General features: G+C 41.8%; 1 protein-coding gene and 1 non-coding gene across 2 annotated transcripts in view; both read right to left on the bottom strand.

The window, feature by feature from the left end:
- Ets96B overlaps positions 1-14,459 on the bottom strand; it is a 28,493-nt gene that overhangs the window by 12,250 nt on the left and 1,784 nt on the right. Inside the window, exons 2-4 of the mRNA XM_076526557.1 lie at positions 9,862-9,973; positions 4,282-4,335; positions 3,486-3,536 (exon numbers count right to left, since the gene is read on the bottom strand). Of these exons, the coding sequence (XP_076382672.1) occupies positions 3,486-3,536; positions 4,282-4,335; positions 9,862-9,973 (217 nt within the window). The remainder of the gene's footprint in view (positions 1-3,485; positions 3,537-4,281; positions 4,336-9,861; positions 9,974-14,459) is intronic.
- Positions 4,099-4,171, bottom strand: TRNAK-UUU (transfer RNA lysine (anticodon UUU)). The gene has a single exon. It is a non-coding gene; the product is annotated as a tRNA-Lys (tRNA).

The raw sequence follows: 14,459 nt of genomic DNA, 5'->3' as shown, positions 1-14,459 counted from the left end.
TCTCTCTGTCTCCCTCTTTTCCTCTGTCGAATCCGGCGAGTCGACAAATAAGGAGCGAAACTACGGATTTATCGTGTAATTACGAATCATCAAATATTGTACGTCTGTAATGTTACGTTTATAATATTACAAGGTCAAATTTACTCATCACCCGTTGATTTTATTCGCTGTTCCGCGGCCACGAGAGAGAGAGAGAGAGAGAGAGAGAGAGAGAGAGAGACCGATCCGCCTCCACCCGTTCTGTGTGCGTAATATGCGCGCAAACAATCGGAACGAATCGTGCCTGGGGTAAATACGTTTATCCGCGGCTCCAGATTTACCCATAAACTTTCATTCGGAGCATTGTTTACCGGTTGTTGTTACAGTTGCAGCACTGTAACGGTAAACCGGATGGGATAGCCAACTTTTTCCTGCCTGTTCCGGTGTTTCATATCGCTTCGGGGTGATCGATATCGCGATTTGTTGTCGCTCATCGTAGTTTTATCTTCGGTCAAACCGACAAGTTCGATCTGATATCGGGTCAAATCTCGAAACTAAGGTTTTCACACGAGGCGCAAAGATAAATTATATGGAATTTCTAGCAAGAGTAGAGCACCGAGATCGTGCCAGTAAAGATAGAGAATAATTCAACGATGTACATAATATTTATTATGCTATCAATCTGTCAAAGCTTGCGTCAATTGCGAAAATATTCGATCACAACGTTTGACATACGAAATCTTCATATTAAAGAAATCTTCATATTATTCGAAATCTCGATAGCTGCAGCGATCGAGAAAAGTTTATGTCCATAGCAAGAACGAAGACTCGAAATCATATCGACGTAACTGAAAAATAATTCACCGACTAGATTTCGGTCGACTCAATAAACCGCAGACATAAAATGTCGCGCGAAACTAGTGCAACTATCGACAATTTATCGAAACTATCCAACAAAGTGAAAATGCAAAATTCTTGCAAGCGATCGAAGGAAGGAAAATTACTTCGGTAAATCCTACTATTAGCAAAGTTTCCCCACGAATGCGGAATTTAACCATTTACGAATACGAAGGATGTTTGCCTAGTTCTTAGGCACACTATAACAGAATTTCTCCCCCCGGTAACGTTTAATGATTCGACTACCATAATCGCGGATCGAAGGAACGTGGACGAGGCCGGCGTAGAATCAGGTCCGAGCGATTACACAAATCCGTACGATTCTTTCGTCGAAATCGAGACGCGGCGGTGCTCTCCGGCAGCAAGTAAACTTCCGATGTTTGCAAATACAATGATCGCCGGAGGCCTCCGACTTATGCTTCCCACGGGCCTGGAGTCTGTTTGATTTATCGGGGGCGCTCCCTCGGCCACGTAAAATCGTCGGCGGCCCCATTAGATGCGGACCCACCCCCACGTGCCACTGCAACGATGCGCCTTCCACTTCCGGTACGACACGCGCCCCTGCTGCCCTCCTCTTTCAACCCCGGTCGATCATCGCGTCGAAGAAACGATCGCCGCTCGATAAAACCTAATCGTATGCGAGGGTCATGGATCGTTAAAATCGCGCGCGCTGTACTCCCCGTGCACGCCATACAAAGAGGTCACGATCGAGTATAATAAACAGAGTCTTTTACATCCGAGCTCGATAAGAGCGGATCGCTAAAATGTTCGTACGGAACGATGAATTTGATTCGATTTTATGAGAACGCCTTAGTGTTCAACTTCATTGAAACATCGAGTTTCAGTAATTTAGAAATACATTTGAATTTGGTACGGTAATTACAAAGTTATTACGAGTATGGTTGAGATTTATTCGATTTTATAAGAACGTTTTAATGCTTCGAATTTCAGTAATTTAGTGGTGCAATTTGAATTAGCTGCGAGAATTGAGAAGTTAATGCGAATAAGGATGATACTGATTCGATTTTATAAGAACGTTTTAATGCTTCGAATTTCAGTAATCTATTAGGGCAATTTGAATTAGCTGCGAGAATTGAGAAGTTAATGCAAGTAAGGATGATACTGATTCGATTTTATAAGAACGTTTTAATGCTTCGAATTTCAGTAATCTAGTGGTGCAATTTGAATTAGCTGAGAGAATTGAGAAGTTAATGCAAGTAAGGATGAAACTGATTCGATTTTATAAGAACGTTTTAATGCTTCGAATTTCAGTAATCTAGTGGTGCAATTTAAATTAGCTGCAATGATTGAGAAGTTAATGCAAGTAAGGATGATACTGATTCGATTTTATAAGAACGTTTTAAAGCTTCGAATTTCAGTAATCTAGTGGTGTAATTTGAATTAGCTGCGAGAATTGAGAAGTTAATGCAAATAAGGATGATACTGATTCAATTTTATAAGAACGTTTTAATGCTTCGAATTTCAGTAATCTAGTGGTGCAATTTAAATTAGCTGCAATGATTGAGAAGTTAATGCAAGTAAGGATGACACTGATTCGATTTTATAAGAACGTTTCAATGCCTGATTTAACTTAAACAGCGGTAATCAGTAATTTAAAGGTACATTTAAATTAGATGCAACGATTAAAAAATTAATACAAGTAGGAATGTAATTGATTCGATTTTACAACAACGTTTGAATGCATTGCTCAATTTAAACATGTCCGAGAGATCAGTTTCGAAAGAAAGCTCGAATAAAATATTTGTACTCCACCTCGCTGAATAAACAATTCGATTCAAGCCTGCATTCGTCACATGCAAACGAAATGTATGTATTCAGAATCTTGTAAAAGTGGTTTTATCAAGAAGAAAATTTAAGGAAAAACGCAGTATCATACGGTGTACGTAAATGGACGAAAAATAGAGCATAAAGTAACCGATGTTTGTTGCAAGTGCATAAAAACTGCACTCCGATCGATACTATTCGCGTATTCAAAAGTGAGAACTTCGTAAACGCGGAGAACTATAGAAAAATGCTATGGCAGAGACGATAAACGAGCTGAAACACGGAACAGTGTACAAAAAAGGAAGGAAAAACGTCTTCTCTCCACTTCTGACAGAAGCATCAATGTTGCAAAAGCGTTTCGCTATTTGCGAGAAAGTAAATCTTTCGTTGAGGAACGAGAGCTCTTTCAGCGTTTTGCGCGGGGCGAGTTTACTCGGAAGAATCCTAGCTGCGCCGCGCGCCAAATTGCATTCCTCGAATCCGGATTTCGCTTCTGCTATATGAAATCAGGCGCGGTCCGTACACATGTCGGAGAAATTCGCAACTTCCCGTTCGAGCGTTGCGATTTCTTTCGAAATTGAAGGGGAATTGCATGCGCGAGACATTTCCGTGCAGTTTCCGCGTTCGCGAAGATTGGCTTCCTTCGCATTACATAGTTTCTGGTTAACGTAATCGGGTCGCGTCAATTACCCAATCCCGAGCGGTTACGACGGAACGCTTCGAAAATCGAAAATATCCGGCAATTCCGGTGGAAAACCATTACGGGAATACACACGTTCGGCGAGAGCCGATTTCGAAAAATTTGGAAATGTGATGTGACATACGGTGGTACTCCGGCACGTATTGCTCGCTGTCCTCGGTTTCGCAGCTGCCACCTGTAATGTAATACAGAGGAAATGCAATGTTATTTTTTTGCCGTGATCGTTCGAGCCGCCGCAAGCTTCGTCGATTTCGTCGGAAAGTAAACGCGTTTCATTGTTAAACGGAATGGGCGAGAGAGGATCTTAGCTAATGATCGACCGTGTTCCCCCTGCGGGGTCGGAATAGATTTTTCTTCAACCCTTGGCATCAACCCCGTCCGTTAACGTTCTTATTACATTGCATCCATCGTGCATTACATTACAGTTCGAAGTAATTAAAATTAATGTTCCTGATAGTGGCCGGCCACTGTGGCTAACGCTAATCCTCGTGGAAGATTTACGAATCGCCCGATGGCGAATTCACGTCCTGAGAAATGGATTCTCCTTGTTCCCATCGGAAAGCACGATGCTTTAATGTTAGGCATGGCATCCGACGACGTTTTCTTACGTTTCTGTCCGTTGTTATTTTCAATTTTCGCCGCGATTTGATCGGATCCGAAATTGCGAAAAGGCGCTCGATCGCTTCAGCGGAGAAAAGGAAATTATGGTGAAATGATCGAAGAGAAAAAAAAATACCCGCCCGAACAGGGACTCGAACCCTGGACCCTTAGATTAAAAGTCTAATGCTCTACCGACTGAGCTATCCAGGCAGTCGGTATGATTGGTCTCGGAACTATGTCAATAATTATCGACCATCGAGGCTACAATTTCACGTTCAATTGCAAAGCTAATACGTTTATTTCTAACGAACGCTACTCACCATCTTGCAGCCAGGGTTCTTGCCTGTATTCCTGCGCGGAGTATATTCCGTTCTCTGAAACGAAAATTACGTCGTTTTAAACGTCCGTTCCGATGCAACATTCGCCTGGATTTTGCGTAAACGAACATTTATATCAGGTCGTCAAGTATGAAATTTGTAGAAAAGAAGGTAAAGTTGCTTCATAACTTACAAATACGAGGAATTATTTTATTGATCAAAGTATGCACCCATATTGTCTATGCACTTTTGCCATTTAAGCGGCAGGGTGTTCAGGCCGGTGATATAAAACCCTGGCGGACGAGAGTCAATGAATTCCTGGCAGACCAGTTTTACAGCATTGTCGGAATTAAATTGTTTTCCTATTAAAAAATTGTTCCAATTGTGGAAGAAGCGATAGACAGTGGGGGCTTGGTTTGATGAGTATGGAGGATGATGAATAAGTTCCAACTTCAATTCCTGTAGTTTTGTCACAGTCGTTTGTGCAGTGTGCAATCTAACGTTATCATGCAATAAGATGGGAGTTTGTTGACCAATCTAGGTTGTTTTTCTTTAAGCTTTTGCATCATTGCGTCCAGTTGGTTGCAGTATATTTCTGTTGTGATCGGTGAGCCAGGTTTCATAAAATCATAACGGATCTCACCTGCGCTAGACAGGTGTGATAACCTTTGATTCTGAGCAACCGCGTGGTTCATTTGCGAGGTCAAAATAACCTGTACGAAATTTGGCGAACCAATTTGATACTGTCTGCTGTTCAGTTACACTAGAGCCAAATACACTATTAATGTTTCACGCGTCTATTTCGTAGTTCCACGTAAGAACTCATACTTCATAATAGTGCGAATTTTCGACCGTTCCATTTTCATCAAAATTAATTTTTAAAAAAGTTTTCAATATTTTTTAGAGCTTAAGATAATTTCTTTAAAAAAGCGAGATTTGTTTATAACTTTCCAAAAAAAAACAGAACGGTAAGATATTAAGCCAATGTCAAATAATAAATTGTTAAAGTTGGCAATATTATTAACTACAAATTTCATCCTTGTCAACCTAATATGAAGCAATTGTCGCATACGTGAGAATAGTTTCTCAATTTCGTCACATAGATAGATCTAGCGGCGTCTAGTTAACGTCTGTTATCGTAAACGGGCGCAATCGTGTCGATAAGAACACTTTCGGCGAATAGATTAAAGATTGGAACCGGAGCAGATGCGATTTATAATAATTTCGTGATCGCGCAACGTCAGTTTTCTTAGCTCGACAAGAAATTAAATGGCGGACCGCGAATTTGCGCGCACCGCATAATGATTAATGGTTACTGGGCGATAATTATCCCGCCGCGAAATTAATCCCACCTATTTACATTGTTGCATGATTGCTCCGCCGTGAACATCCGTTCCGTGAGTCATCATCGACCCGAAACGACACTAGAAAGTAGATATTGCCTGGAATTAATTCCGAGCAAGTATTTACACGTTACAGTAATTTATTTAATTTTGTAATATCGCGCGCGTGCTCGAAATCCCATACTTTCCACGATAATAAATTGTACAGGAAACAACAGCGTCTGTATTTCCAATCCTCTCAAATAATTAACCGCTTTGCCCGTAATAATTAATTTCGGGCGAAAGAACCCCGAGTCGAGTTGCTCTTTATACTGTCCATATTTTGAATAATTATCTCGATTAATAATATATAATAATATAATAATATTGTATAATAATATATATAATAATAATATATAATATATAAAATAATAATATAATAATATACACAATAATATATATGATAATAATATATAATAATATAATATAATAACTAATTATTAACTTATAATGACTAAAATCAGTCGTTGTAATTTGGTATTAAATTACTTCCACGATTTTTCCAAATCACTGTACACTTTCGTCCAATTCTGGGGCGAAACAATATTAAATCAAATAACAATGCCTATATTTCCGATAGCATTCTCGAGCCATTCCAGCCGACCAATAATTAATACTAGGGCGAAACAATAGTAAATCAAGCCGTAGAACGCGCCCTATGACACGCGAAATTATTTCTGCGTCATTATGCCGCGATGAAAGACGATGGTCTCAAGGGTGTGATAAAGAGCCGATCGCGGCGCTAAGATGTAACAAAAGAGGAAAGTAGGGGGATGATTCAGTGACGAAAACAACCCCTTCCAGAATGAAGAGACCGCGACAGAAATATCTGTGCGTGCTGCATGGGGTCCGTTTAATGGGCCTCTAGGATTCGCCACGGGTAGCCACTTGTCAGTAACCTCGTTTTGTTCGCAGTCACAGTTTCGTCTGACGAATCGAATTTACTTAGCCTCCTGGATAATAAAGTCTCCCACTATGCGAGGCCAGATTACCACTCTAACTAGCCGATCGTGTTGCACTAACTTGTTGGGGTACGTTCGCCGGAGCCCGGTGCTTCACGCGGACCTCTCTAAAGACGATATGTTGCGACACAATTGCAATAAAAACAACAATGCCACGAGTGCATAAACTCTGTAGAATGTGGACGAGTAACATCGTCGAACAATGTAATGAGTATTTTAAGCAAGCAGTTATCTGCAGATGTTTATGCACTCATGGAAGAATTAAAAATCGGACATGTGTACATTGTTATATATTGACATGCATATAAGTATGTGGACACTTTGTTTTTTCCATTAATTCATATTGTATATCACTTGTTCATTAAAAGTGGTCAATGTCCATATACTTATGGACGGGGGTGTACATTATGCACAATAAATTGTGTATCGGCATCCATCGCATATGCAGTATAAATTCTGCTTAATCGACGCTCAGATTGCCCACAAAAAATGGACAATTTGGAGAGAGAAGATACGATTATTCGAGCTTTGCGGCTCGTTTTTATAGTTGTCGGCAATCGGTAGCTATAAAAACGAGTAGCATTTGAGCGTCAATTAGAAAGAATTTACTGTACATTTTTGTATATTAACAGAAGTCAAAATATTGGTCACGAGTTTTACAAAATAGCCAACAAAACTGTGAATTTTTAGCTCGAACAAAATTGAAACAACTAAATAAGGAAATTCTTGAACAGTTGATCGCATGTAACTGCGACTTTCATGGAAAATAAACATTGTTGTGCGCGCGTTGCGAGATACAGGAGCTTCATAGGCATCCGTTTAAATAATTGTAATTAACTAAAAATAGTGCAACAGTACTTTCAAATTATTGAAATGATTTCTCTGCCTCACTTCTGATCTGTTTTGTCACGAATGCATAGAATCCGCTGTCTGCAGATTTCGAAGAATGATTCACTGGAACAGTGTGTCCGAGGGTGAACGAAATCCAGGTTATTTTTAACTATTCCCAAACAAGCCTAATGCCGCCTACGTTTAGCAACGACAGGTGTGAATCCGTCGAAACCTTTTCCCCTGGAATTGATTTTCTCGCCAGGAACGAGGAAAGGTCGATTATGAGGCCATCGGAAAGGTGGTATCAGGAGGGTTGTTTTCGTTCAGACCGATTCTAACGGCGTTTCGATATTTCTTGACGGCGAGTCGTCGTCGGCGTCGCCGCCGACGACGTCGACGTCGAGGAACGTGGAGCTGCTGGGGTGCAGTCGGTGGTAGGGCGTAACGCGATTACGATAGAGAAATTGCAGCATTATAGGCTGTGATTGAGTTAGGTGGAGGCGGTCCATCCTGGCTGGTGGTTCACACCACGGCATGCCAATGTTAGATATAAAGTGTCAATCACCGTGCTCAGACGCCGGCTATGGGGTGGCGCGCGAGTCCTCCGGGGTGGTACACAGCCGGCATCGACTACCCCATGGGGCTCTTTGCGGCGATAATACGTTGCTTATTGAATTCGGCCTCGAGGCTTCTCGCCGTGCCGACGGATTTCTGGGTCAAGGCCTGACTCAAGTACGAAATCGAGACGACCGGGACAACCGCTAACTTTTCATCGAATTAACCCCTGGAGTGGTCAAACTGTTGCCTCCCTCTTTCTCTCTCTTTCATTTCGGAACTTGCTACAACGTATGCGCATCGTAGCATCGATGTAAGAAGAATTTAATTCTTCCGATTCAACAAGTCCTTTGATGTTCAAATGGCGGAAAAGTCAATCTCTGACGACATGTGTTCGACATTCTAATTATTTGTGTGGCACTATTCTAATTATTTTAGTACAGTAAATTCTCGTCAATTGTCCCTCAGCTTGTAAACAAAAATGGACAATTTGGGAGAGAAGATTCGGGCATTGTAGCTCGAATCGACGACTATAAAAATCGAGCCGCCAGACTCGTGCAATCGTATCTCCGCTTCCGAAATTGTCCATTTTTGTTTACAAGCTGTGGGACAATTCGAGAGAATTTACTGTGCATGTACAGTACTGCACAGAATTAAAGGATCAATTGTACACAAGTAACCTAGACGCAGATATCTTAAAAATTAATCAAAAAAAGATCTAATCAAGTTAGACGATTCATCTGGAAAAATTGCAACGAATTGCAAAGATCTGCTGTAATCGCAGCACCGGGATCAGCGAAGCTGACAAGGTTCAATTGTTTCAACATCTGGCACGATAGAGGCCTCGGTTTCAGTTTCATCAAAGGAGAACGAGGTCGAGAATTCGTCGACGATTTTCGAGGCTCTGGGATCGTCTCGAAACGTAATTGCACCAGAAAATAATATCGTCCTTGATGCGACTATATAAAGATATTGACTCGACTGGTTGCCTGCCGTTGACAGCCTCTCTTCAGGGGGTGGTTCTCTCTTCGCCCCCGTTGTACGTAGTTCGCGTACATCCTGCACGTGCTCCAAAGCGGGTGTGCGTCTTCCTCCCTCTTTCTCTCCCTCTCTCTCTCTCGCTCTCCCTGGATTCGTCTTCGTGTGCGACATGTGTGCGTGTTTATAGGAGAAGAAGCCCAAGACGCCGAAGTCTCGACATTCCGGGGTTACGTCGTATCAAAGAACTTCAAAATCGTGCCGAGCTGGGGGATGGCGGTCTGAACGGACCGCCCTTCGCGACTCTGCTCGATCCCGCGATAGAACTCGGGCCGCTAGTAATTTCAAGTTGATCTAACCGGGCTCGCAGTGACTTTTACCCTAAGTTGACTGATACCGGGCCATTTGGACTCCTCTGAGCCTAAAACGCGCTGTTCTTGTCGTTATAATGTGACAGGCGTTGGCTAACCTGTTAACCGGGAATTAACGTTTGTTCAACTCATTTCACAATGGGGATTATTTTTTTCGTAGCGGGAAGTTATATTGATACAATAAATAAAATAATAATGATAACATAATATAATAATATAATATAATATATAATAATATAATAATATAATAATATAATATAATATATAATAATATAATAATATAATAATATAATAATATAATATAATATATAATAATATAATAATATAATATAATATATAATAATGTAATAAATAAAATGAATAACGCTTGAAGTAATAACAAAAATCGTTTTTCACTTGTTAATTATTCATTTTGACGAAATATTTTACGGCATATTTACGAGATATATGTATGATTGAAATATTTCCGATGCAGTTAAATGAGAATTAAACCAGGCAACTTACCAGAATGTAGTTTTTCTTCGCTGGTCGTCTGGGTCACCGAATAATCTGTGGGACAATAACCCGCGGCCACCGTTTGAAGCGGTTCACTGAGTCTGCTGAACTCTTCACCAGACTGAAAACATACAATTGTATTTTTTAGACTCTTCGTTCGATTTTTCGCTTCCGACGCAGTCCCGACACCAGGCTCGCATTCGTAATTTCATTCTAGATTTCTGGTCCTATTACGAATAAACCGCGGAAATTTGTGTTTATCTTGATTTTTAATTTTCCGAAAGCATCCGCGTGTTTTCTTCCCGGATACAGAAATTGCCACGCGTGTATTCGATTCCGATAACAAGATTGTCGATGTCGTTCTTTCGCGGCGATCCGAACCTGTTGCAATAATAAAACGCGGCGGTATCGGTGCGGTCTGCCGCGTCCGGAATTATTAATCACCTTTATTCGTGGAAATTATTAAATCGCTAATGAACGTCTGGCTACACTGGATGGACCGCGAAAACTTCTGTCGCAGTCACCGGGTAACGAAAGCTTTGTCGATCGTCAGAGAATCGATTACTCTATTTGCAACTCATTAATATATTAAGGAATTCATAAATTTAAGTATGGCGAATCTCATTCGTTAGGTAAAAAAGATATCAATGAAAATGTTTCGTTACCTTACGCTTAAATGAGACAGTTGAGGACGCAATAAAATCCAGAGTGACTACAGTCCGGTAATGAGAGTATTTAATACAGTCCGCGATAAAAAAAATGGCGCACTCCTAAATATTGCTGTTTTTAGAAAATATAACGAAACTCGATATTTTTCCCTCCGTGTATATATTTCGTTGGGACGCCAAAGTTACTTTCATCGAGCGAAGAGAGACGAATTTTACGAATTCTAGTCCAATTTTAATCATCTATGATGACCGACGCGACAATGTGATCGCACAGTCTTCAAATTCTTTCTCTGCACTTGAAATTAAACCGTTAGACTGTTTGTATCGTGTTCTGTCCTGTTGTAAATAAAATGTTCAATGCGTCGCACATTATTTCATTTTGAAATTTAGTAGACGCATATCGTCGACGCATATTTGAGATACGGTTTTGCAAGCGCGCAGAAGAGAAACCGGGTCTTTCGGATGCTGGTAAAATTTTCCGAGCTACGAATTAGAGACCCAAGTGTTCTGTTGGCTTCTTTTGCGGCGAGTTGATAGCGGTTTGCGAAATTGAAGAGGATCTGTTTGTCAGGGTGTCGATCGCGCTATCTGCGCTATTTTCACCGACGACGGAGGAACGAGGTTCGATGAGAATCGTCGCGGGACGAATAGTTTCCCGATGAAGAAGAGTGATTCGGCCTTTTAGGCCTCCGGAAAATAAAAAGGGGGAGACAATCGTGACGAAATTGATGTAGAACCGCAAGGAGGACGAAAACGAACATGGCGACTCGGGTGCAGAACGGAGTCAGGCGAGGAGAGAGAGAGCTGGTGTTCGCGAGTGAAAGCGGCACAATGAGGAAGAAGAAGAGCGAGAGCCAGCGCGAGGAGGCAAGGAGGACATCCGGTGAACGATTGGATGGTTTCCTCCTTGCGGGGCAATCTAGTGGTAAAGCCGGTTACCGGTTTTGGAAATTCCAATAACGCCGTGTCGCCGTCTGCTTCTCCTTTATGAAGTTTCGCTTCTGCGGCTTGCGCTGATCGCTTACACTTTGAAATTCCTGGAGAAAAAGACAAAAACCGACAATAATCCGGTGAAAGCCCGATATACGCTTCCCACGGCGGAACCGTAAACCGTCCGAAATAAAAAGAATCGCCAAAGAGAGTCGTTAATTGAAATCTATGTGGCCTCTTTTTGAATCGCTTTATCGACAGTTTTTCTCTCGCGATTAATTCGACAGGATATTATCGTTTATGAAGACGTAATCGACTTCCTTTTTTCGCGGCTTGGTCTTACGTTCATTGCTTCGTCCCTGGTTCCTCTTCTGATTGCAATTAATAGTCATTTATAATTAGTCCCCGTGGTGGCTCGGCACTCGTAATCCACAAGCTACGCTCCCCTCCTCTGCCCCTCCCTCTCTCTCTCTCTCTCTCTCTCTCTCTCTCTCTCTCTCTCTCTCTCTCTTTCTCTCTCTCTCTGATATAAATTTTAATTACATTCCCCGATATTACGTTCAATCTTTAATCCCGCCAACCCGATATGAGACGTCGTTCACCGGAGAACGACAGCGTTAAATGAACCTGAAAAACGCCTGCCGAACCTCGCGATTAAAGTAACCGAGTCACGCCGCATATATAACCAATTCAGTCATCGTTGCCGGCGTATGGACACACGTCTTCAACGTAACTTTCCCGTAAATCACTTATCTTCGTTCGTTCTTTTAATCCTCAACCGGATTGTCAGTTATTGCCATTTATTGTTTCGGTGAAACGTTGCAAACTTGATGAGTTAATAGAGGATTACGTGAATTTTTAAATAATCATATGACCGTACATTAATGATAACTGCACGAGGGAAGTTGCACAGGGTGGCTGCGGCCACCATGATCCGGTTAAGGATTCAAAGTGTAGAAAGTAGTAGTCACGTCCATAAAAACTCCAGTCGCCGCGTATACAAAAATTAATAATATTCTTCATTAAAAAATGGTAACAACAGAGCAATATTTAGGTAGTTTCATCCCTTAAAGACGAGTCAGTTGAGGGTTAACCCGGTTAAGGGTTTAAAGTGTAGAAAGTGGTAGTCTCGTCTATAAAAACTCCAGTCGCCGCGTATACAAAAATTAATAATATTCTTCATTAAAAAATGGTAACAACAGAGCAATATTTAGGTAGTTTCATCCCTTAAAGACGAGTCAGTTGAGGGTTAACCCGGTTAAGGGTTCAAAGTGTAGAAAGTGGCAGTCTCGTCCATAAAAACTCCAGTCGCTACGTATACAAAAATTAATAATATTCTTCATAGAAAAAATGATAACAACAGAGCAATATTTAGGTAGTTTCATCCCTTGAACACGAGTCGGTTGACTTCCACGGGTTTGCTAATGTATCTGGTAAAAAATGATCTGGTATCGAAAATTCGCGGAGGCCTGAGACGATTTCAATCGGATCCTGGATCGCAGCGGGCCGTAATTTCAGCGATCAGAAGTTAATCGAGTGCGTACCCGAGGCAACGACTCGTAAGGTAAACGCGCAAACATGGTCGCGTGCCGGCTCGCTTTTCCTGGTCCCTTCCTTCTCTCTGTCTCCGTTTCTCCCCTGACCTTTCCCATCGTTCCCGTGCAAAAGACGCGTCGGCAAAGCGGACCGTGTACACGGGGCACGCGTTTCGCGTACGAGCAAACAAACGGGCAACATTCGTGCATACCTAGTAAAAACGAGATACCCATGAACCGTCCCGGGTGCGGGGGAGGGGAAACCGCCCCATCGTTCCCGATGATGCTGCGAGGGGTCGTCACCCCAATTCCCTTCGAACGCCACCCTCGTAATTGCGCACTTCGGTTCGGTTTATAATAAAGTCATCGAGCAGACAACACGTTCCAAACAGATTCCCCTAACCGTCGGCGGATCTCGACTTTTCGTTGCGATACACTCGAGAACGGATTACCGAGACTCTGAATACATAAACGATGCCCATTTCCCGATCGCGCGCGTACTCGCGTAGACCGGAGAAGCGTCAAGCTTGACCAAAATATGACGAAAGAGATGACGGAGCTATTCATTAACGATCCAATCTTCGTCGTCGTCCAATTTTATCAATTAGGAGGAGAAGGCGTTGCCACTTCGAGAAAGCTTCTCCCTTCCCTTTTCTTTTTTTCTTTCCGTCGCAGCCCGGCAAGAGGGTGCGAACACAATGACGGTTTCGTCAGGTCGGAACGCGAACAATGCGAGGTAACAGGACGACGCTCATGATCACAGCGTGCTGCCGAACCAGACTCTATCTGCTAATTGCTCTCGCCGCTGTCCAAAAAAGTTGCCGAGCATCTTCACCCCTGCGGGACGACGCTACCACGTTGTTCAATCGTGTTTCATCGAAAACGCGTTGCTCGTCGATGGACTGGACTTGTCTTTGACGAATCTGTTAGGTTTAACGCCACGGAGGTGGCAAAGTCTCGTTTGTCACGCGAACGGGAAGGAGTAAAAGGTTTTACGCTGTCTAGAATGTGAAAATACGGGAATTTTCATGCCGAGGAACGTGTGAAGCATGTCACAGCATTATGAACTGATTGGCTACGCCGTAGTCTTGGGGTTTTCCGACGCCTAATTTCATTGGGAAGAGAAGTTCAGTTTTTCGGATTTCTAATAGATCAACATTGTCAGCGCAAGTTCGTTAATCTTAAAATGAAGGGAAAGGATTTTGAAAATTTTTTAAATGAAAAGGATTTTGCAAATTAATTGAAAAAATATATCGACACTAGCCATAAAGCAAAACACAATTTTTATTGTAGGATGACGTACAGATGAATTTAACCAGAAGAGAAACAAAAGAAAAACGTTAATATTTTCTTAGAAAAAACTTTCTCTGAACAATTTTGTTTAATCTTTCCGTAGAGTCGATATAAGCGTTGATATATGTATATTGTTTATTTACGAAGAAATTCACTATACCGATTTATCGAAAGATCTTAC

This window comes from Megalopta genalis, chromosome 15 (assembly GCF_051020955.1).
Source record: "Megalopta genalis isolate 19385.01 chromosome 15, iyMegGena1_principal, whole genome shotgun sequence".
Lineage (NCBI taxonomy): Eukaryota > Metazoa > Arthropoda > Insecta > Hymenoptera > Halictidae > Megalopta > Megalopta genalis.
This window is presented reverse-complemented; position numbering and strand designations above follow the sequence as displayed.